The sequence below is a fragment of the Corythoichthys intestinalis genome, chromosome 12 (assembly GCF_030265065.1).
Source record: "Corythoichthys intestinalis isolate RoL2023-P3 chromosome 12, ASM3026506v1, whole genome shotgun sequence".
Taxonomy (NCBI): domain Eukaryota; kingdom Metazoa; phylum Chordata; class Actinopteri; order Syngnathiformes; family Syngnathidae; genus Corythoichthys; species Corythoichthys intestinalis.
This window is the reverse complement of record NC_080406.1, coordinates 51,870,052-51,895,301: the sequence shown is the minus strand read 5'-3', so window position 1 is coordinate 51,895,301 and position 25,250 is coordinate 51,870,052. Positions and strand designations below refer to the sequence as shown.

Genomic DNA, 25,250 nt, shown 5'->3' with positions numbered 1-25,250 from the left:
CGCCTCTCAGACGGTGAGGCGCACCGAACCTCCCACGTCCGTTGCCTCTAACCATGACCCAGCAACGGTGACACACGAACTTGACCGCTCAAATCTGCAACAGAAGAAGACCCAAACACACCCCTCTTCCTGCCCACGGCCCGCCCCGTGAGAGCCTTCAAAAAGACTGAATCTTTTGTTGACTTGCGATATGGTGACCCTGGAACAAGTCTGCCTCCTCGCCTGAGTCTGTTGCTGTTTTGCCTTGCCATTTGATTGCTGTCGACCTGAATAAATTGTCGATTTGTGTTTCGAAGCCTTTTTCCAGATGTCAAAATGGAATCAGTTCAAGAGGTTAAGACTAAGGTGAACGCGTGGAGTTTGGCCTGTTGGTCGGGTTGTCGGGTTTCGCCGGCCCGGGTCATTGGAGCTGCGCCAGCGCGGGTCCGGTGGTTTGGCTGGCGTGATTCCGGCAATCTGGCTAAAAGGTCAAAGGTCTCAACATTGGTAGGGACAACGGGACATTGATAAGACCAAACAAATTGGGTGAACGGGGGTCAGGGCTACATTTCTCATGAATATGAACCTAATTACTTGATAGGCTAAATGATCAATGCAAAATAAATCTGTATTGACTTATACTAATTTTCACATGTATTGGTTCAGGTGATTTACCGTTAGATTCGAATCTGTGTTTTCAAAAAGAAACTTTTTGAAAACTTCCAGTGCTGATATTTGAATTGTTTTGTGGGTTTCAAACCTGTGTTTTCAAAATGAAACATTTTGAAAACTTCCAGTGCTAATATTTGAATTGTTTTGTGGGTGTATTCATGCAGGTAAAGGAGATCTGATTGGCTCCGACTCGCTAACAAAGGAGCAAGTGATCAAGACCAACGCCAATGTCAAGGCGCTGACCTACTGCGACCTGCAGTACATCAGCTTGAAAGGCCTCCGAGAAGTGTTGCGACTGTACCCGGAGTATGCCCAGAAGTTTATCAGTGAGATCCAACACGACCTCACCTACAACCTGCGGGAGGGCCATGGCTCAGATGTGAGTTGTTATCTTTTAATGAAGTACGAGTCCTTACGATGTGAAGTTAAGGTCATTAAAATTGAAGAATGCTAAAGAACAATTTACATGCCACATTGCTTCGCAATGAGGTAAGAGTAGGAAGTCTATAAAGGCAAATGGAGATGAAGTCAAATATGTGCATTTACATGATTGTGTGGCCATGTGCATATGCGTGCGTATTCACTTCACACACCTACTGTACATGTGCAGCCACCGAATTGCAATATAAAATCCTAAGGGAATGCACACCTTAAGAGCAGCTCTCACGCATGATGGCCATGCATGACCTGGCTAATGCGAATTTAGTACACATGCAGTGGGATGTTTACACCACAGTGTGCAGTCACACATACACACAAACAGTGTGGCGGCGGGTGCTGCAGCAGGAGCGGGAGGGGAGCCGAGAATAGCTCAGTGCTGCTGTTTGAAGCCATCTTGCAGCTAAAAATAGAGCAGAGAGATTAAGGGGGGAAGCACGGGCTCTCCCTGGCTGGCTGTGTCCCCTGCAGCTGCTTCTAAGATTGGATCAGGCTGGTTAAAAATAACCCAGCCAGCCGAGGAGTAGGAGGATGGCTATGCCTGGCGTCTCCTCTTCCTCTCTCACTGCACTGCGTTTTTACTGCAGTCCGAGTGAGCAAGTGTGCTGACATGAGAGAAGTTTAATGCACGAGGAGGGCAGTTCAGGAGCATGTGTTTTCATAGCAGACGCCCTCTTCTCTTGTGCATGCTAGTAGAACAAGAATGGCAGTCAGTGATGGATGACGTAATCACCTTTTTTACTTAAGTAAAAGTACACAGACAGTGTTATAAAATTACTTAAATAAAAGTACAAAAGTACTTGCTATAAAATTAACTGTACATGTAAAAAGTAAAAGTATTTTCTCCCGATGCAAAATGTGATACATATACAGGTAGTGCCCAGGTTACGAATGAGTTTCATTCTTATGCTGGTGACGTAACCCAAATTTCTGCGTAAGTAGAAATCATGGCCGGAGTGGGACTCATTTTCAGCCTGGGAATTTCATGCCTCAGACCGGCCCACTTTATATGATTTAAAATAAGGATGTCCGGATCGTATATTTTTGCACCCGAGTCAGAGTCATTTCATTTTGAGAATCTGCCGATAAAGAGTCCTAATCCGATACCCCCCCCCTCCATTTTTCTTTTTTTTTAATCTGAACAAAAGTTCCAAACATGTTACAGTCCTGTATTTCCTCTTTCTGTTTTTCTGTGAGTGTTGCAGAGGATAAAGCATGTATATTTTTCTTTTGGAAATGCCATTGTATTTCTTGTTAGGTTTTGTGTTGGTTACCTCCTAGTGCAGGGGTGTCCAAACTTTTTGCAAAGGGGGCCAGACTTGGTGTGGTAAAAATGTGGGGGACCGACCTTGGCTCACGTCCTTTATGTAGAACAATATATTTAAGCGAATTTTAGCTAGCCATTCTGTGTGTCACATTTGCTTTATCATTTATTTTTTTAATCAATAATTTCAACAATCTCGCAACTAGCCTTTGTGGCGTTCTCTTTCGACTCTCGGGCTCTTGCGAAATACAGCTGCTGTGAAATTAAACTAGCTTCAAGTTGCTTCAATTTCTCGCTTCGTATCTTCCTTGTAATCTTGTCGTACATGTCAGCGTGTCTTGTTTGGTAATATCGCCTCACATTGAAATCTTCAAAAACAGCGACTGTCTTTTTGCAAATGAGGCAGACGGTTGTTGCGTATTTTAGTCAATAATAGTCCAATTTCCACCTATCCTTGAAGCGTCGGCCATCGCAGTCAACTTTTTTTTGTTGTTGATTGTCACCATTTTAGAAAATTGGGAGTAAAGGGTCACACGGGGTAATGTTGCTTAGAGTGCTGCTGCATTTTACTGGGTAAATGAGGAGCAGCATTTAGTGTGTAAGATACTTCATATGCTGACAGCAGTGCTGCTGACCAATTTATTAAGTCTGTGTGTGAGCCAGACGTTATTGATTTTATGACAGAGGCTGGGGGCCGGATGAAATTTGACCACGGGCCGCATTTGCCCCCCGGGCCGGACTTTGGACATGTCTGTCCTAGTGTGTCCCTGTGATTGTCCATTGATTTCACCTATTGTGCCTGCTCCTAGTGTATCCTCCAAGCTGCATCCTCCTGTGTCACCCACCTGTTCCTCGCTGTCTCGTTACCCCCTGTCAGTGTGTGCATATAAACTCCCAGTTTCTTTTCACTCCTTGTTGCGTTATTGTCGATATCTATCCCAGTGTGGTCAATATCTACTTCTGAAAACCTCGTGTTCCTGCATTCCCTGTTTGAGTCAGTTTTTATGCCTTTTAATTGATAACCTAGCCTTTTGTTGCTACTTTGTGCTTTTGTTGATTATCATTGAACCAATTTTGAGTTCACTGCTACCCTGCCTTGCCTCCCTGCCTTGCCTTGTATTTGTTTCCCTGCTTTTGGGTCCGCACCGCTCGTCCTCCCTCGTTCTGTGACATTTCTGGATATACAGTATATATTGTTACTTTTTAGCTCTTTAAAATACAAAAATATATAAATGTACTGCCCAAAACAGTGTTTCCTTGTGCACAGCTAACATTGAATATCCTCCAATAAAACAACTGTAACAAAGAAACATTCAACACAACTGCATACAAAATACCAGGTAAACGCCGCACTTCGCTTGAGCTACAAGCTATAAGTATAGGTAAGCTTCCAAACAGCAGTACTTATTAACAAATTTTCTTCATATACTGTAGCTTTTCCCCTGAAACACACAGGTGTAAAATACTTACATATAATTTCCAAAGCAGAAACACAGAACAGAACCCCGCCCCCATTTTTTTTTTTTTTTGCAAAGCAAACAATGAATTGAATTTCTGATCAATTCAAGTCCATTTTATGACCGTTTAAAGACGCCACGTAATCAATGAAATTAATTCTAATATCCACTCACTGAACATTGCTATCCTACCTTCCTGCTCTGCACCTGTGCTGGGCTCATCACGGCTGGTGCTTGCTGCTGCATCTTCCTTGTGAGTGAGGTTCTACAAGGCAAAGTTTTCCACAGTTACAGTGGGGAGAACAAGTATTTGATACACTGCCGATTTTGCTGGTTTTCCCACTTGCAAGCCATGTAGAGGTCTGTAATTTGTATCATAAGTTCTCTTCAACTGTGAGGGACGGAATCTAATACGAAAATCACATTGTATAATTTTAAATAATAAATTTGTATTTAACTGCATGAAATAAGTATTTGATACATTACCAACTAGTAAATATTTCGGCTCTTAGTTCTTTTTTAAGAACCCCTCCTGTTTTCCACTCATTACCGGAAGTAACTGCACCTGTTTGAACTTGTTACCTGTATAAAAGACACCTGTTCACACGCTCAAACAAACAAACTCCAACCTCTCCACAATGGCCAAGACCAAATAGCTGTGTAAGGACATCAGGGATAAAATAATAGACCTGCACAAGGCTGGGATGGGCTACAGGAAAATAAGCAAGCAGCTTGGTGAGAAGGTAACAACTGTTGGAGCGATTATTAGAAAATGGAAGAAGTTCAAGTTGACGGTCAATCTGCCTCGTTCTGGGGCTCCATGCAAGATCTCACCTCATGGGGCATCACTGATCATGAGGAAGGTGAGGGATCAGCCCAGAACTACACAGCAGAACCTGGTCAATGACATGAAGAGAGCTGGAACCACAGTCTCGAAGAAAACCATCGGAAACACATTACGCCGTCATGGATTAAAATCCTACAGCGCACGCAAGGTCCCGCTGCTGAAGCCAGCGCATGTCCAGACACGTCTGAAGTTTGCCACTCACCATCTGGATGATCCAGAGGAGCAATGGAAGAAGGTCATGTGGTCGGATGAGACCAAAATTGAACTTTTTGGTCTAAACTCAGCTCGTCATGTTTGGAGGAAAGGAAGGAAGAAGGATGAGTACAACCCCAAGAACACCATCCCAACCGTGAAACATGGAGGAGGAAACATCATTTTTTTGGGGCTGCTTCTCTGCCAAGGGTTTGTTATTTAAAAATCATACAACGTGATTTTCTGTTTTTTTGTATTAGATTCCTTCCCTCACAGTTGAAGAGAACTTATGATACAAATTACAGACCTCTACATGCTTCGCAAGTGGGAAAACCAGCAAAATCGGCAGTGTATCAAATACTTGTTCTCCCCACTGTAAGTGTTGTTATCGTATCACATGGTGCAAGTTGCATTTTATCTGCCATTTTGGCATACCACTTTCATTGTAATCTTGTCCTTTGAGGCCGCGAGCTCGTTTATTTAAAAAAGAAAAAACAGGCTATATTTGCACAAGCCGATTCTTTTTCAAGCGCTTTTGTCTTCTGTTCTCCTTCACTGGGACTTCCTGTATTTTATATTTTGAACATAAATATATTATATAACTATGCAGAATTGAAAAAAAGTAATAAAATTGACTGCAATGCAATATGTATGTATGTATATATATATATATATATATATATATATATATATATATATATATATGTGTGTGTGTATATATATATATGTGTGTATATATATATATATATATATGTGTATATATATATATACAGGGGTGCACATACAGTGCCTTGCAAAAGTATTCGGCCCCCTTGAACCTTGCAACCTTTCGCCACATTTCAAGCTTCAAACATAAAGATATAAAATTTTAATTTTTTGTCAAGAATCAACAACAAGTGGGACACAATCGTGAAGTGGAACAAAATTTTTTGGATAATTTAAACTTTTTTAACAAATAAAAAACTGAAAAGTGGGGCTTGCAATATTATTCGGCCCCCTTGCGTTAATACTTTGTAGCGCCACCTTTTGCTCCAATTACAGCTGCAAGTCGCTTGGGGTATGTTTCTATCAGTTTTGCACATCGAGAGACTGACATTCTTGCCCATTCTTCCTTGCAAAACAGCTCTAGCTCAGTGAGGTTGGATGGAGAGTGTTTGGGAACAGCAGTCTTCAGCTCTTTCCACAGATTCTCGATTGGATTCAGGTCTGGACTTTGACTTGGCCATTCTAACACCTGGATACGTTTATTTTTGAACCATTCCATTGTACATTTGGCTTTATGTTTTGGATCATTGTCCTGTTGGAAGATAAATCTCCGTCCCAGTCTCAGGTCTTGTGCAGATACCAACAGGTTTTCTTCCAGAATGTTCCTGTATTTGGCTGCATCCATCTTCCCGTCAATTTTAACCATCTTCCCTGTCCCTGCTGAAGAAAAGCAGGCCCAAACCATGACGCTGCCACCACCATGTTTGACAGTGGGGATGGTGTGTTCAGGGTGATGAGCTGTGTTGCTTTTACGCCAAACATATCGTTTTGCATTGTGGCCAAAAAGTTCAATTTTGGTTTCATCTGACCAGAGCACCTTCTTCCACATGTTTGGTGTGTCTCCCAGGTGGCTTGTGGCAAACTTTAAACGAGACTTTTTATGGATATCTTTTAGAAATGGCTTTCTTCTTGCCACTCTTTCATAAAGGCCAGATTTGTGCAGTGTACGACTGATTGTTGTCCTATGGACAGACTCTCCCACCTCAGCTATAGATCTCTGCAGTTCATCCAGAGTGATCATGGGCCTCTTGGCTGCATCTCTGATCAGTTTTCTCCTTGTTTGAGAAGAAAGTTTGGAAGGACAGCCGGGTCTTGGTAGATTTGCACTGGTCTGATGCTCCTTCCATTTCAATATGATGGCTTGCACAGTGCTCCTTGAGATGTTTAAAGCTTGGGAAATCTTTTTGTATCCAAATCCGGCTTTAAACTTCTCCACAACAGTATCTCGGACCTGCCTGGTGTGTTCCTTGCTTTTCATAATGCTCTCTGCACTTTAAACAGAACCCTGAGACTATCACAGAGCAGGTGCATTTATACGGACACTTGATTACACAAATTTTTGATTCTATTTATCATCATCGGTCATTTAGGACAACATTGGATCATTCAGAGATCCTCACTGAACTTCTGGAGTGAGTTTGCTGCACTGAAAGTAAAGGGGCCGAATAATATTGCACGCCCCACTTTTCAGTTTTTTATTTGTTAAAAAAGTTTAAATTATCCAATAAATGTTGTTCCACTTCACAATTGTGTCCCACTTCTTGTTGATTCTTGACAAAAAAATTAAATTTCATATCTTTATGTTTGAAGCCTGAAATGTGGCGAAAGGTTGCAAGATTCAAGGGGGCCGAATACTTTTGCAAGGCACTGTAAGTGGTCTGCATGCGCGCATGCGTACTGGACCTAAACAAACGCGCTGGCCCTCAACGGCTTCCATACGCTTTTGCGTACCGATGGCTGACCACTGTATATGCGGCAGACATGAGAAAATCACTTCTCAAAATGTCAAAGAGGCAGGCCCCACTGAGTAATTATTTCCGTGTTCCCCCACCCCGGTCAAAAGACAGACAGACGACAGACGTCACCGGAGCTACCGAAAAAAAGGACTTTTGCTGAAAAGTGGCTGCAGGAGGTACCATGGCTAGAAGGAAATGATACTCGCATGGAAATGCGGTACAAAATGTGCCGTGAGAATCCCAATGTCGCTGAAAAGAGCAGAGCATTTTATGTAGGGTCAAAGAATTTCAGCCATCCAAACTTTGAAAAGCACGAAAAAAACAGAGAGCATGTGGCAATTAAGCAAACTATCGATGTCAGACAGGACCCCACTCGCCCTATGGACAAGTGGCGGAATAAAGGTAATGAACAGCGCCATGCACGTGTTTTTGCTCGCATTTTACAAACATGCACGTTCAATGAGCTCTTATGAGGAGGACATCCCACTTTTACAAAGGCTTGGATTTAATATGGGAGCCGCATAATGCCCTTTATTTTGACTGAGTGCTTTTATGTTTATTTCTTTACATTTCACTTCAAAGTAATGATAATTTTGTTGTGCCAGTTGATGTTAATCAAGCATTAATTGTTAAAATAATTAATTAAAGGTAATTGGCTTGTCATAATTTTATCGCATCAGGCGGGTCGGCTCTCAAGCTCAATGAGGACCAAGTCACATCTCCAGGTCCTCCTCTGAGAACCTGGGCAAAAAATATATATATATATGTATATATATATATATATATATATATATATATATATGTGTATACATATATATATATATATATATATATATATATATATATATATATATATATATATATATATATACAGTGCTGCTCAAAAGTTTGTGAACCCCCTCAACATTTTGGAATTTTCTATTATTTCAACCTGATTTCCTAATCAATCAATTCAGTAGTTTTTTTTTTGTTTTTTTAACAGTTGTGTTGTCGAGACTAAATTAAAAAGAGTTTTCATCAACTGATGTAGGTGCAAAATTGAACTGTTTGGTCACAACCAAAACCGCCATGTCTGGCGAAAAGTCAACACTGCATACCACCAAAAGAACCTTCTCCCAACAGTGAAGCATGGAGGTGGGAATGTCAAGATCTGGGCTTGCTTTTCATCCTCAGGACCTGGACAACTCCACATAGTCCAGGGAATCATGAATTCTGAGGAATATTGTCAAATCCTAGAACATAACCTGATGCCATCTGTTTTGAAGTTAAAGCTTGGCAGAAGGTGGATCATGCAACATGATAATGATCCAAAGCATTCCAGCAATACAACCAAGGAATGGCTGAAAAAGAAGAAGATTCGTGTTCTGGACTGGCCCAGTCAAAGTCCTGACCTAAATCCCATTGAAATGCTGTGGCGGGACCTGAAGCGAGCAGTTCATGCCAGACGCCCATCAAACCTCTCTCAACTGACTGCGTTCTGCAAGGAAGAATGGGCAAAAATCCCCCAAAGTAGATGTGAGAGGCTGATTAGTCACTACAGAAACCGTTTGGTTGAGGTAATCTCTGCAAAAGGAGGCGCAATATCCTATTAACTGAAGGGGTTCACATACTTTTGCACACATGATATCTGAGTTTTTCTTAAATCAACCACTTTTGTTAAATAAAGAATGACAATATAACTATTTCTTTTGTTTCAGTCCATTATTTGGAATGTCAGTATTGTGGATTTGGGTATAACTTAACATTTAATAAGGTTATTTTAGTTTTTTTTACAAAAAATCTGACCATCGCTGTGGGGTTCACAAACTTTCGAGCAGCACTGTATATATATATATATATATATATATATATATATATATATATATATATATATATATATATATATATATATATATATATATATATATATATATATATATATATATATATATACACACACACACATATATATATACACATGGCGGAAAACACAGACAAAACTAAAAAAGCTGTTTCTGCTCTTGCACGCCTTTTTAAAATAAACTGCAGTATTTTAAGCCAAAAGAACTGTTGTGTTTGATAGAACAAATATGTCTATATGCTGCCATAGCAGATTCATGGTGCATTAAGCCCCAGAACTATTATAATTTGTCCGTTTTACCCTGGAAACCCCCGTTTACAGATGTCATGCAACCGCTTTTGTTTCAACCCAGCCATAAAAAGGTAAGTAATTATATATATATTATTCAAAATGTCTGCCATTTTTAGCTTAGAACCATTAATTGATGGCTACTATTTCGTTTAAAAATAAAAAACACACACACTTTAAAAAATTATTCACTCGCATATTTTAAACTTTTAAAAAAATGGTGTCTGTAAAAAGTCACGGATGTCTACCTCATAACTATTGCTTAATTGTATTTTTTTGCTCCTGTTACATTTTCTCCGATATGTTAGATGATAATCGATCCAAACAAAGAAAAATTGAAGAAGAAAAAAAACGTTTAAAAGGGTAAATATATGAAAAAGAACATCTCGACCACTCCTTGATATCTGCAATTTCTGCATCGCGACCCATGTTATATTACCATGTTTCACCCATAAAATCCCCAATAATTCGGCTGTGGCCATTCACATCTTTGTTTTGATACATGCTACATGGAGTTTTTGGATCGAAACAAGGTAAGTACACGATAATATCTCGTTAAAATCCTGGCGTCTTTAATTATGGTCTCTCATGCTCTCACCTCCAGTTAGGGTTTCATTGTTTAATTTTTTTTTTTTTTAAATGCCCTGTTGATGTATCACACATGCATATTGGACAATTTTTTAATTTGATCAAATTGGGGGTTTCAGAGCAGAACTTCAAGTCGCCTGAGTGTTTTCCGCCATATGTATATATACACACACAGACACACGCATATATATATATATATATATATATATATATATATATATATATATATATATATATTTATATAAATATATATATATATATATATTTATATAAATCACAAACCCCCAAAAAGTCGCAATGTCAGTTTTTCCAATCGTTCAGCCCGATCACTCTGCACGGCGGCATCTCGACAGCACTTTTTCAACATACAGTGGGGCAAATAAGTATTTAGTCAATCACTAATTGTGTAAGTTCTCGTTCTCCCACTTGAAAATATTAGAGAGGCCTGTAATTGTCAACATGGGTAAACCTCAACCATGAGAGACAGAATGTGGAAAAAACAACAACAGAAAATCACATTGTTTGATTTTTTAAAGATGTATTTGCAACTCAAATCTACCAAAACACTTTTATTTCTCCCCAACACCAGGGGGGCTACAGCACCCTCAGCATCCCACTTCCCGCGCCACTGAAAGTACCACTTCATATTTGTACTCAAGCAAAGTACAGATACCAAAAATGTACTTAAATACAGGAACAAAGTACTTTTACTTTGTTACATTCCACCAATGATGGCAGTTAATCCAAAGAAACAAAATATGAATCCACAACTGGCCAAATTAGGTTCATAGGTGCACGGATGTGTGAGTGTTTAGGTGGATGATGAATGGGTGAATGACTAGCTTAAAGCTGAGTGAACAGACGGCTGGATGGATGGATGGATGGATGGATGGATGGATGGATGGATGGATGGATGGATGGATGGATGGATGGATGGATGGATGGATGGATGGATGGATGGATGGATGGATGGATGGATGGATGGATGGATGGATGGATGGATGGATGGATGGATGGATGGATGGATGGATGGATGGATGGATGGATGGATGGATGGATGGATGGATGGATGGATGGATACGTGCATGTATTTTGGCAGTTGTATGCTGAATTCAAAAAGATGAATGAATAAAGGATAAATATTTAAATGAGTGTATGAATGGATCTTTATTGAGTGTGTGTGAAAGAATGGACGAGAGTGACTGTTTTGGTTGATGGATGATGATGATAAATGGATTTTTAAACAGTGGAGAAATGGTTGGGTGGCTTGGTACATGAGTGAGTGGATAGATGTTGATTATTTCAGTCGTGGATGTACTGATTTTCGAACAAGTGACTGAATTAATCGATTAATTCATTGGATATATTGATGAATGGGTAAATGAAATGATAGATGTTTTTATTGGATGTAAATTTATTGTGCAGTTGCACATAATACTGTGCGTACTGGGTGCAGTTTTGAATCAGATGCTGAACATCGACTCGTGGCAAGAAACTCCTGAGAACATGTCATACATACTTCATGACTGATTAGCTCTGACTCTTTTGTCATGTGGCGTACATCTGCTATGTATGCCTGCTCTGGAGTCAAGGGCGAGCACTTGTATTGATAAGTACTCTATGTGCAAACTGCAAAGGCACGTGCATGTAATTTTGGGACACACATTCCTGTTACAGTAACACACACAGACACGAGTGGTGCAGCAATCGTGTGCACACTTGATGATCACGCCCCCACATCGCACATGCAGGGTCGCTTTGGATGCCTTTGGAGCTGAATGCTAAGAATAGAACAGGAGGAGCTAAAAATAAATCACAGTGCCACAGGAGGAAAATGAGGAGGAGGGAGGTGGCAGTGAACCAGAGGATGCAGAGTGGGCAAGATGGGGAATGAAGAAGGAGAAAGATTCAAGTAGAAAATCTGTCTGCATGATGAGATATGAAATTCAACCATTATTAGTCATTGCTTGTTTTACACTGTATGTTCTGAACAGTATCAATGTGAATGAATAGTTAGTCATACTCTACCATTGCTTTGAACATAGTTTTATTTTCAGGAATGCAAAGGACAAGGGCCAAACTGAACAGACAAGACTTAATTCATTGAATAACAGTACTACAACTTGGTTGAAGACCTGTTCAGTCGTCACTCTTTTTGTTGTTGTTGGGCGTGTGTACACTTGACACATGATGACACATCGATCCTCTAAGCCCATTTTTTTTTGTGTCTGAGTTGATTAATTGTAGACTTATATTTGCCTTTAAAGTGCCTGGGACAGCAAAAAGCATGTTTATTTTATATTTCGCGCGGTATTTTATTCTCCTGAATGAAATGGACCGCTTGGATGTGTGTGGAAGCGATCGATATTTTTATATAACATTTTGAATCCCGCGCCAGGAAAATGAGTGACTACTATTGTATGCATAAGGACTGCGGATTCAGCGGATTTTGTAGATTAATTCGTTTATTTTTCGCATCACCCCAGCCCAAGGTGCTGCAGGCTTTTGTTGCTGCATTTTTCATGACCATAGAATTTATTTAGCACTTGAGGGGAAAATGCTTAGATACAAAGTATTGGAGTAGAGGGATTAAAACCAATGATGAAATTTTGCAGGGTTTTCTCTGTCGCGTTTTCTCGTTCTGAATCTTCCTCCTCCATTGGGTTGAATTCTAAATCAGCTGAAATCACTAATCTGCTGATGTCATCACCCTGATGAGGGCACCAGAGCACTATAATGACAGGAGGAGCTAAACGGCAGATAAAAAGACTTATTTCGTCATCTCCGCTTTGCCAAATTGTTGTATATAGTCGAATCGTCTCAAAATATGATTTTAATTCACATACTAATGCTATTTATAACATTTTTATGGTGTCACGTTCACTTAAAGTTAGGAGTTAGCCAGTAGATAGCACTTTGTCACACCTGTCAGCCAATAGTCGCACTCTAGTGTATGTTCATTTTTACATTTATGTGGTCTTTTTTGCATATTTTAAATTATTTATATCTTTTTGTATGTTTATTTTGCTAATTTACATGAATTAATTTAGTCCATTAGTATACTGTATGGAACACTCATTATTAGGTTTCTTTCTTGTATTGATGTGCCCGTTTAGTGGAGATTTTTGGATGAGTGTGTGTACATATGTACAGTATTTGGCGGAAAACACAGATAAGACTGAAAAAGGAGTTTCTGCTCGCACCCCTCTTTGAAATAAACTCCTCAAAGTGTTAGATGTTAATAATCGATCCAAACAAAGGAAAATTGGAAAGACAAAAAAACATTTACAAGGGTAAATATACGAAAAAGAACATCTCGACCACTCCTTGATGTCTGCGATTTCTGCATCGCGACCTTTGTTATATTACCATGTTTCTCGCATAAAATCCCCCAAAAATCTGGCTGTGGCCATTCACCTCTGTCTTGACACTCGGTGATACATGGATGATCCAGAAGAGGACTGGGAGAATGTGTTATGGTCAAATGAAACCAAAATAGAACTTTTTGGTAGAAACACAGCTTCTCGTGTTTGGAGGAGAAAGAATACTGAATTGCATCCGAAGAACACCATACCCACTGTGAAGCATGGGGGTAGAAACATCATGCTTTGGGGCTGTTTTTCTGCAAGGGACGAATGATCTCTGTAAAGGAAAGAATGAATGGAGCCATGTATCGGGAGATTTTCACTCAAAATCTCTCGATACATGGCCCCATTCATTTGGCCTCAGTTATTGCAAAGTATTACAAAGTATTGAGATGATATTTTGGAATTGACCAAATACTTATTTTCCGCCATGATTTGCAAATAAATTCTTTAAAAATCAAACAATGTGATTTTCTGTGGGTTTTTTTTTCCACATTCTGTCTCTCATGGTTGAGGTTTACCCATGTTGACAATTACAGGCCTCTCTAATATTTTCAAGTGGGAGGACTTGCACAATTAATGGTTGACTAAATACTTATTTGCCCCACTGTACGTGCAATTAACTATAGACAAATTATATTTATTCCCTTCAATAATTCTGCACACACTTTTAAGTATTGTGAGAAAACGCTGTAAATGGTATTCTACCGTAAATAACATAAAAGTACAGCGGTTATTAACCTGAAATGACACACAACACACTCACAGTCATCCCGAGCCACATCTGTCATGTTAAATGAGGCATCATAGAAAACAAAACCCAAAATGAAAAGACAAAAAAGGAAGTCAATTAAGTTGCGCTAATTAGCCTAGCGTGAGCCTCGGGGTGAAACTCTTCATTTCCCGGTTGGCTTTGACTCCAAAACCCAGCAGCTTTGAAGTGTTGACTGAAAGAATGAGACCGTTGAAGTGAACAAGGGGAGTAAGGTTCTACTCAACTAGCCCCTCCAACACATCATGAAGTCACTACTGTCTGCTAATACACTACAGTATACAATATACTGTAGCTGTTGGCATCGGTGCTTTCATAGGATTTTATATTTAACTTGAATTCTTTCCTATTTTTCATATATAATGCCAGCCAACTCTGCGTAAAGAGAACTAAAGCCATTTTTTCCCCCAACAAAATTACATTGTCTGAATCCTTTCATGGAGTTCAGGGAGCTGGCGTGATGGGCAATATTACTCTTTCCTAGCGACTTGAATTAATGTCACGACTACCCTCACGTACAGAGCATGTAGCAAAAATGTTTGTGCTTGCTACAGCCTGGCCACATTATAGTTTGAACACTGCACTTTTTAAAATGTGCTTTAACCAAGGGTGTATGCTTGCATAGGGACGGTAGGGACATAACACTAGCAACTTTTCAGGATGCTCAAATTGTCCCTACCAAATTTTAAGCAACCTTATATGCATGATATCATGATTTCAGTTATACAGGTCATTTAGATTGTCTTCCCATATGTTGTGAGGATAAAATTGACCCTACCATTATTAAGTGAAATATTACAAACTTACATTTACCCCATTTCAATTGCTGAATGTGCCGATCCATTTCCCCCCCTCAAACGCATGTTTCATTGGCTGATGATTTGACTCACCCCCAACACACACACTCACACAACTCCAAGAGAAATACATGTCAAAATACATGCCACCTCCTCCACCCCCATTGAAGAGGAGGGATATTAGAAATTTTTGGCCAGCAGCAGCCACTGTAAGTGATTTAAAAAGACAACAATGTTGTGGAGGTGGGGAACACACCACTGATTTTGCTACTGAAAGTCCGACCTGTACCAGAGTTACCATAACATTAAACTGTGTGAACTTGCTAACCTTCAAAACTCGAGTAGGAAGCTGCTTAGAGATAAGTGTCCTTCTGTTTGTGTTTTCTACAGTTAACGTTAATTAAACTTTGAGAAATGTAGTGAACTCTGCTGGAAACTCCAGAACTAGAAAAATGTGAGCAAGAAGCTGCTTAGAGAGAGAGGGGTGCTGCATAACCTCTTAATAAAAAGATACATTCTGTAGTTTATGCTATGTAGACTTAAAACTCCAAAGTACTTTAATTATTTATTTATTTATTCATTTATTTATTTATTTATTTATTTATTTTAGCTGTGAAATTTATACTGGGGCTGGGCAGATCAATACTGGAGCACGTGCCCCAGTGAAATATGTCTGGTGACACCTATGATGAACAGAGTCATTGTAAATTTAATTGTTACTCCTCTACAAATCACCCACTTTTAACACCAGAATTACCAAGGGTGGATCTATTGATACAAATCCCTTTTGTATACTGAGAAGGATTATCTGACCTTCATCAGCATATCTTTTGTGTGCATTGAGGTCCCCATTAGTCTTTCCCATTTACACTCGCAAAAACCACAGGGCTGGATTGCTCCAATTAGCATCTTGAGTGTTTGTGGGGGAGGACTGCCTTGGCTTTGTTGGACAGTGGACCACTCAGGCAGGCAATCGGGTGGACAACCTTTTTACATATTACGAAAGCTGCAGTTTGCCTACATACAAGGGACGGTGTAATAAAAACATTACTGAACATTTTTTTCTGTGGTGACATATGACACTTCGCCCTTTTCCCGGGGCTAGGTGGTGGAGGTTGTTGCCGAAGCAATTTTTCCTTCTGCGCCTTATTTGCGCACACATGAGAGTGAGCAAATTCCTTTGCAAGACCACCAAGAAGTCCACCCGTCTCTCTTAGGGGCAGTTTACATGGTGACTCTGCGACGCAATGACTGGGTCGCGGACTCACCTCACGTGCAAATGGTGTCGGCGAAGACGGAAGGCAAAGACGAAAAATTCAGAATCCTGCCTATTAAGTGGAAGAATCCGATTGCGGGGGATTGAGGGGGGCTTCCTTGCTCCCGCAGCGCGAGACCACACCGTTAACGTCAGCACTCGTACACGTCACATTGGGCGTGCACAGTGGTGCTATTGAACATTAAAAACAGCAAATATGGCGGAATGTCGGCTTTAATTTACTGTTTTAATAATATTTTTAAATTAAATATGTTGAACGTTTAAATTTTTGTGCCTTTTTGAACAAAAGAAAAATGCCATTGCTTCGAGTTGGCAGGCATATTTTTTTCCGGGCTGAGGGAGCTTGGTGGGGTCAAAGTGCATCATTCTCTGTTGCCCTGTAAATCTACACTGCCCACTAGGGCCTGGCATGAATACTAAATCGTTTTCATGCAGAATTGCGACATTGTTCTAATGGAGACGCAAATGCAAATGCAAATTTGAAATTTTTCGTATTCTTGGAGAGTCACCATGTAAACGGCCCCTTATATTCGAGGTGCTAAATGCAGCTATCCAGAGTGAACCCCCCTCCCCCCTTCACACCTAGGCAGCGACTTCACAGGAGCGTGTAGGGGGGTGGCCTGCTTGATTGCTTGTTTGAGTGGTCTGTTGTTTGACAAAGCCAAGTAGTCAGTTTGGTATCGGGGTCATTTGACGACTTACTGGTATTTTATAGCCAAAAAACTTCCAGTGTTAATCAAACAACACAACATACAGAAATAATAATCATAACTAGGCCTGCAAGCAGGACTGAGCGGGCCCTCGCAATCTAGCGCAATTCAGACATCACTAACCCGGACAGTGTGCAGGTCAGGGTGGTGGCAGATCGTCCTCTCTAATCATCTCATTAGAACCTAACATGCTCGAAAGTCGCCTCTTTACATTCACACACCTAAGAGATAAAAACCCCTATTGGAGAGAGTACTACAAAAAAGAAGCGAATAAAGGGTCGTCACGGCAACAGACAGAGACATGTGGACATGGGCTGTAAAATAAGTCTTTCAAAAGGTCTTGAAACTACAATTACCAACCTGAAAAGAACTGGACATATTTAGAAAAATGAGTGACTTTCTATTGCCACTAGTTGGCGCTGTAGGGTTGATGCAAATGACCCCTACAGGACCCTTCAGAGTATGACTCAACAAGCACGAGATGTTTGGCGCAGATATGTTGTAGAAGTTATGACTGTTCAAAACTTGTGGTGAGACGAAATGGCTTCAGTCATTTTCACTTCTCCTGTTGGACTCTTCAGCTTCAACCAAACCTCAGTATTTTTCATCAGGGACCTGAACACATGTCTTATGGCTCCCCTGATGTAGGTTTCAGGTGAATATATTTTTTTCCTTGGAGGAGGAGCCTGTTTAGTTAAAAAAGGCATTTCCTGTTCCTATTAGGGGGCGCTAGGCCTAATGGGTAATGTTTCAATGCACTCGTGTTAAGGGTGGGGTCCCGCACATACATGCCAGATATGAAAAAGATTGAACGTTGTGTCAAGGAGCTATTAGTCTTTTACTGAATTTGTCATTTTGCCAAAAAAATGGACGACTTTGGCACCACGCCCAGGTCAGACCCGTGAATAAAAACGCACCATTTTGAAAATTTTAGATATCCTATGTCTCCTGAATAGTCTCACCAATTTTGAAGATGATCCAACTAACTCTCTCTGTGACAAGGGCTCAAATGTGCACCCTGTTAATTGATAAAAATTTCACATTTGATCCAAAATACCCGATTTTCTGTTGGGTTTGGAATATGGGTTCAAGAGACTTTTTGGAGCAGTTTTGCACAAGGTATCAACTCCCCAAATTTCATTGCTCTATGTTAAAAAAACCTAATAGGAAACGCCTTTTTGAAAAATTCAAGGGGGCGCCACTGAGCTATTTTGTTAAATTTTTTTGTAACGTTGCAAGATTATCAAAATCCATGCAAAGCCGAATGTATGTCCAAAATTTGGTGAGTTTTCGTGCATGTTCAGGCCTCCAAATGTAAACTGTACTACAAATGGATAAAAATGTCACATTCGATCCAAAATACCCGATTTTCTGTTGGATTTGGGAAATGGGTGCAAGAGACTTTTTGGAACAGTTTTGCATAAGGTATGGACTCCCCAAATTTAATTGCTCTACGTTGAAAAAACCCAATAGGAAAGGCCTGTTTTAAAACTCCTTTCTGTCGCCACTAGTTGGCACTGTAGATTTGATGCAAATGACACTTACAAGACCCTTCAGGGTATGACTCTCAACAAGCACGGGAAGTTTGGCGCAGAAATGTTGTATATCTGCTGAGTTATGACTGTTCAAAGTTTTTTGCGAGACAAATTGTTGACGGTCATTTTCACTTTCCTGTTAGGACCCCGCCGCTTCAACGAAACCTCAATATTTTTCATCAGGCACCTGAACACAGGTTTTAAGGCTCCCCTGATGTAGGTTTAAGGTCAACAGATTTTTTTCCCTTGAAGGAGGAACCTGTCTCGTAAAAAAAAGGCATTTCCTGTTCTCACTGGGGGCGCTAGGCCTAATGGGTAATATTTCAATGCACTCGTATTAAGGGTGGGATATCGCACATACATGCTGGATATGAAAAATATTGAACATTGTGTCAAGGAACTATTAGTCATTTACGGAATTTGTCATTTTACCGAAAAAATGGCCGACTTTGGCACCACGCCCAGGTCAGACCTGTGAATGAAAACGCATCATTTTCAAAACTTAAGATCTCATATGTCTCTTGAACAGTCTCACCAATTTTGAAGATGATCCAACTAACTCCCTCGGCGAAAAGGTCTCAAATGTGCACCCTGTAAATCGATAAAAATTTAATATTCGATCCAAAATAATCGATTTCCTGTTGGGTTTAGAATATGAGTGCCAATGCTTTTTTGGAGCGGTTTTAGACAAGGTATAGACTCCCCAAATTTCATTGCTCTACGCTGACAGACCCTAATGTTATAGGCCAATTTTAACATTTCAAGGGGGCGCCACTGAGCCATTTTGTTAGATTTTTTTGCAACGTTGCAAAATTATCGAAATTTACAATTTTCTGCACGTATGTGCAAATTTTGGTGACTTTTCGTGCATGTTCAGGCCTCCAAATTGGCCGTTTTCATTTGCCCTGAAAAAATAAAAAAAAATTTAAATATTTTTTTTAAAAATAATCCTTTGCAAAACAATAGGGCCTTCGCACGCTCAGTGCTCGGGCCCTAATCAACTATGTACATTTAAACAAACAAACAAAAAAGTTTTGGGGGGGCAAAGAGGGTGCCGCAAGCTACCCACACTAGCGTTGAGATCAACTGGTCGATTGTGATCGACGTAATGAGCACCCCTGATTTTGCATATCTATTAATTAGGTTCATATTTGTGAGAAATGTAGCCCTGACACCGGTTCACCCAATCTGTTTGGTCTTATTAATGTCCCATCCCGAACAAAAAGTGTACATGCAGGTTATGCTGTTATATCGTCCCTACCAATGTTGAGACCAAACCTACGCACTGGGCTTTAACCTATCATTTCTTGCACTTTCACATCATCAGAGTGGAATTCCTGATTTCCTGGTTTGATCACATGGGGCACATAATATTCAAGAGGGCTATGACATACATTGAATTCTGTCATCTGGAACTGTGTAATACAGTACTGCCCCACATGCAGGTTCCTTTACATCAATGAAAATTGATAAATAATGTGGTTTCATTCATGTAACTCCTCTACAAACATTATTCAATATCCTGGGTTGTAAAATTAATTTTTACACTACACTGAAATAATTATCATAAACTTCCAAAGCTGAGCATTTTTGTCTTTGTACAGTCAAAATTGGCATATGTACAAGTGTTGCCTAAATTGTGGCCTGCGAGCATCTATGCGCGTCAAATTCCTCACTAGTCTGAAACAGTGCTTGTGTTCCACCTAGTGGTGAAAAGATACCTATATGCTTTTTCTTTACCCATGAGCTGAGTACGCCGTCATCGCTGTAAATCACGGTCACAAATGCGCCAGGAAATCAATTGGTGTGTGTGTGTGCGTGCGTGGGTATAACCAGTGGTGAAAGTGGCTAGAATTTCTTGCCGGAACTTCCCGATGGGAAGGTCGCCACGGAGCCAGAAATTGTATTTATTTATTTCTATTCTTTCAGTTTTGGGGGGGAGGGAGAGGGGGGTCAAACCTTTTAACTACTGAAATGCAAAGAAAACTGTTTTAACAGTTATTTCTATAACACCTACCAAAACTGATTTTCATTCAAAATTGTATTTTTTAAATGATTTGCAAAATAAAAGTTAACAAAAACAGCAATAACACCAACCTCCAGCTCCTAATTTTTATTTTCACTCATTTCCTCACACACTACATGGCAAAACTCAATTTTAACTATTTAAGAACATAGGATGTATATTAAAATTGAAGTTAATGTAAACATTTGCTTTTTTTTTTTGACTAATAAAGATATAAGTAACATACATTCAGAAAAATAAGTACAAATGATTTATATTATGCAGCGTGAAATGGAATATATTTAGAAAATCACGCAAACAATGACTTTTTCAAATAATAAGGAAATGAATAAGTAGCCTAACATAAATGAACGAATATAAGTCCAAAGTGCACATTGACGGCTAAGATGTTTTGAACCTCCCCATCAGAGCAAATAAAAGTAAATATGATAAAAAAGCCTCTTCAACTCTTTCGTTGCTCTTAAGGATTTGATCGATTTTATGATGAATTCCCCTTTTTTTGTTGCATCAATTCAACAACCTTTTTTTTCTGCTCCAGAAAACATGCACATTTGAACCAATCAGAGCTAATTATCTCTGCTGATTAAATGTCAGTATGTCAGCCAATTGAACAGATAAATGAGTCCAGGCGTTTTGCTTTGCTGCGTGCATTCGCACATTGACGTTACTCATCATCGTCAGATTTGAATAACTGCAGCAGCTGCGGAAACCTCCATGCCGTCGGTGGAATAAAATAAATAATAAACAATTGGTGGAAATGGATTACGCTACACAAGCACTTTATTATGCTTGTTGTTAACACTTGTGTATGTAAATCTGATGTTGGTAGATGAATTTTATCTTATCGGCCCTGAATCTTATACCGGAACTGCGTTCTGGCCCTGAATCTTATACCGGAACTGCGTTCCTGACCGTTCTGGCCCACTTTCACCCCTGGGTATAACAGACATCACAAAATAGCTGGGCCCATTAGCGGTGTCTTTTTCGTACAAGCAAGGGTTTGGTCTCAACATTGGTAGGGACAATGTAACAGCATAACCTGCATGTACACTTTTTGATGGGGACGGTGACATTATTAAGACCAAACAGACTGGGTGAACGGGGTCAGGCTATATTTCTCATGAATATGAACCTAATTAATTGATAGGCTAAATCAGGGGTGCTCATTACCTTGATCGTGACGATACTGTGGGTTACTGTTATTTATTTTAAAGATACACGATAATATCGGTCACCGATAATTATCAGCCGATAATGGCAATTATGACGTCACACAGATAATCCAGATAATAAAAAATTTCATTCAACCGATAATGCAATCCGATAATTACAGTATATACTTGTTTTAGCCTCCAAATGTGTGCAACCGAATAATTCAGCACGCCGCCTCCTCAACCCCTCCTCTCTCTGAAGCCCCTGAGGGAGGAGGGATTTGAGGAGGCCGAGTTACACGACAAGAAGTAGTTGAATATTATGGCGGCTGTTACTAATACAACGACGCTCTCGCCATCTGCGAAACATGTACCGCCGAGTGGAAAGAAAGCGTCCTCATTCAAAACCACTAACCCAGCATCCATTTAAAACTGCATCACAAAGATTTTTGGAACGAATACGAGGCTGCTGCTAGCGGGAATGCTAAAGCTATTGTAAACACAAACTAAGTTAAACTACAGGGCTTGTGACGATACAGAGTTGCGTTGTTTGGGAATGCAGCCCATCTAAGGCTAAACACCGGCACGACTGGAGACCGATAGTCGGCAAGTAGCCGTCTTCCATCGGAGCCCGCAGCTCTGGCCGGTACTGCAGGCCGCCACCGCCTCACCGTTGGCGGGCAGGCCGAGCCCGGTTCCCCGGCTTCGGGACCTCCGGCGAACACCCCGGTTTCTCGAGCATTCCCCCACTGGGTGCGAGCAGAGCCAGGCCCCGAATACGCCGCGGCGAACCGGCCGGTGCGGGCGGATTATCCGGTACGAACGCAGCTGCCGCCGCCGAGACAAGACTTTTTTTTTTTTTTACCGAAATGACCCGAGATCCAAAGCCCTGGATAAAAAAATAATGCAGTTTATACGACCACCATTCTTCATGAAAAACATGCCAATCACATTTTCACCACGGACATTTGGAAAAGTGTTGTCCAGTAAGCAAGCTTATCATGACGGCACAGTGGTTAGATAATGATTCAAACATGGTGAAAACGAAGTCAGCCAGTCAATCATGCATTCAGTATGTAAAATGACGAGCGGTCAGATGACTTTGTAACACTGCCTTTATTTTCGGCTTAACAAAACTCAGGCACAAAACAACATACACGGGCCGGGGATGCGAGCTCCAACTCCGTCCAAATAGTACTGCCGTGTATCAGTTTAGCTGCTGTAAAGCAAATGTCGTGAGTGCCACAAATGGTAACAAAGGGCTGCAGAATGGGTACATGACATCTCGCTCTTTTGAGTTAATCATTTTCACAGTGTGCAACAAAGCATATCACATTAGCAATCACTTTTCAAATTAATATAATTATTATTATTATTTAATTAATTAACTTATTTGTCTGCTCTATTACAGTTACAGTATATAATCAAAACTTATTGGCATTTATTAACACTTATCAATTTAAAAATGCACATTCCTGTTGTAATGAAATAACAATAATATTCTGCAGCCACAAATATTCAAAATCTTTCCTTCTTCCAAGTTTTTTTAGGATTAAGTATAATAATGTATTGCTTAAAATAAGGCTGTTAAGATTATTTTCAGCTAGCTATTTTTCTTCCAAGAAATCTCAGCGAAATACACTTGAAGCGCTGGCAGATAATTTCACTTATTTCCAATAGATTTACACTTAAAACTGACTATTTTTATGGAGGTGTGTTTTGCAGTGTATTAATGTTATATATGTTAGGAATGGCTTACTTTTAAAGGCATTTTTGTGCAACTTAGGTATTTACTCTGTAAGTAATTGTTGCCAAAAGTTTACCATTACACAATGTCAGACAATCTGTCATTATTTAGATGTTGGAATTGAATACTTGTTCATTTTTTTATGTTGAAAAAAAATAAATTTTATTTTTGCACAGTAATATTTTCTTTTGTGTATACTTTAGAATTTTACATAAATCTTTTAATAGAATTATCGGCTTGACATTATCGGTTATCGGTTGGAATGAGGAGGAACTTATCGGTTATCGGTATCGGTTGAAAAAGTTGTATTAAAAGTTGTATTATCGTGCATCACTAATTTATTATTTATTTTTTTTAACTGCACATAGTTAATTATGATTATGTTATGTGTATGTTGTGTTGTGTGAGCAACAGTAGCGTTGTAGCCCCCCTAAAATATTCTCAAGCCCCCTCAAATAATTATGTGTTGTATTATTTAAAAAAAAAAAAATGATATGAAGTTTCCAGAAAATCTGTTAAAATCAATAATCATATAACTTATTATTATTAACTTAAATATGATCATAAATCTGTCAGTTTCTCCTCATTTCATAGAGTAAGGTAGCGAGTCCCTTCACTGCATAATTATCCAATCCATTCAACTTTTTCATATAGAGAACTCCCACATCACTGAATATGCACTCCTCGTTTTCCCTGTGACATTGCTCGAAGTCAGTACTGGGCTGGCATTAGAGTATAACTGCGGTTTGTTTTTTGTTGTTGTTTTTTTTCCAGTAGTGAGTAAGCTAATTACTTGTCTACTACTACTTCTACTTTTTTAAACTATCTTTCCAATGACGTTACAATTACTGAGGATGTGAAGGGGCGGGTTTCTATAATTTGGTTGAATGAAAGGCGAGTTGTCCGATTTTGACAGCTGTCCGGATTGAGCAGAGAATGAATAGATGGATGAAGGATGGACATGAGAACGTTTTCCAAGAAAGTGAGAATTTATCACTGCTGGTAGTAACAGTTAGCTTCAGCTAGCTAGCTAGCTAGTTAGTCTGGAATGTATTGTGAAGGTCCTGGTTGTTTGTAGAGTTACGTTTGCACTCTTTTTACCACTACAGAAGGCGACTTCCTTCTGGAACATCAGCTGTGTTTCTCACTTTACGTATAGATGAATTGAGGAGCTGAGCTCATTTACATATTATTATCATCAGTGGATGGCCATAATAATACACTAATAATAATCACTCCACCACCTTTATGGACCTGTAGCAATTAGAGCAGAGTGAGAGACCAATTTGCCACCCTTAAAAACAGACGGCATTCTTTGATGCTTCCATCTACCAAGTAATTTGCAATTGTAGCCATTTTTTCCTGCTGTTCTACACTGTAAAAAATTTCCGTAGAATTAACAGGGAAATACTGTGAATTAATGACATTAAAACAATGTAAAAGGGAAAAATGTTTTTCATTGTCAAACTTAGTTATATTCTGCAAAATACAGAACCAAGCACAACTGTTAATTCAAGGGTATTTACAGTGCCTTGCAAAAGTATTCGGCCCCCTTGAACCTTGCAACCTTTCGCCACATTTCAGGCTTCAAACATAAAGATATAAAATTTTAATTTTTTGTCAAGAATCAACAACAAGTGGGACACAATCGTGAAGCGGAACAAAATTTATTGGATAATTTAAACTTTTTTAACAAATAAAAAACTGAAAAGTGGGGCGTGCAATATTATTCGGCCCCCTTGCGTTAATACTTTGTAGTGCCACCTTTTGCTCCAATTACAGCTGCAAGTTGCTTGGGGTATGTT

At 39.7% G+C, this 25,250-nt stretch overlaps 1 protein-coding gene across 1 annotated transcript in view; it reads left to right on the top strand.

The window, feature by feature from the left end:
• The window catches only part of kcnh3 (potassium voltage-gated channel, subfamily H (eag-related), member 3), a 309,609-nt gene that overhangs the window by 260,374 nt on the left and 23,985 nt on the right, over window positions 1-25,250 (top strand). Inside the window, exon 11 of the mRNA XM_057852133.1 lies at window positions 816-1,030. Within this exon, the coding sequence (XP_057708116.1) occupies window positions 816-1,030 (215 nt within the window). The remainder of the gene's footprint in view (window positions 1-815; window positions 1,031-25,250) is intronic.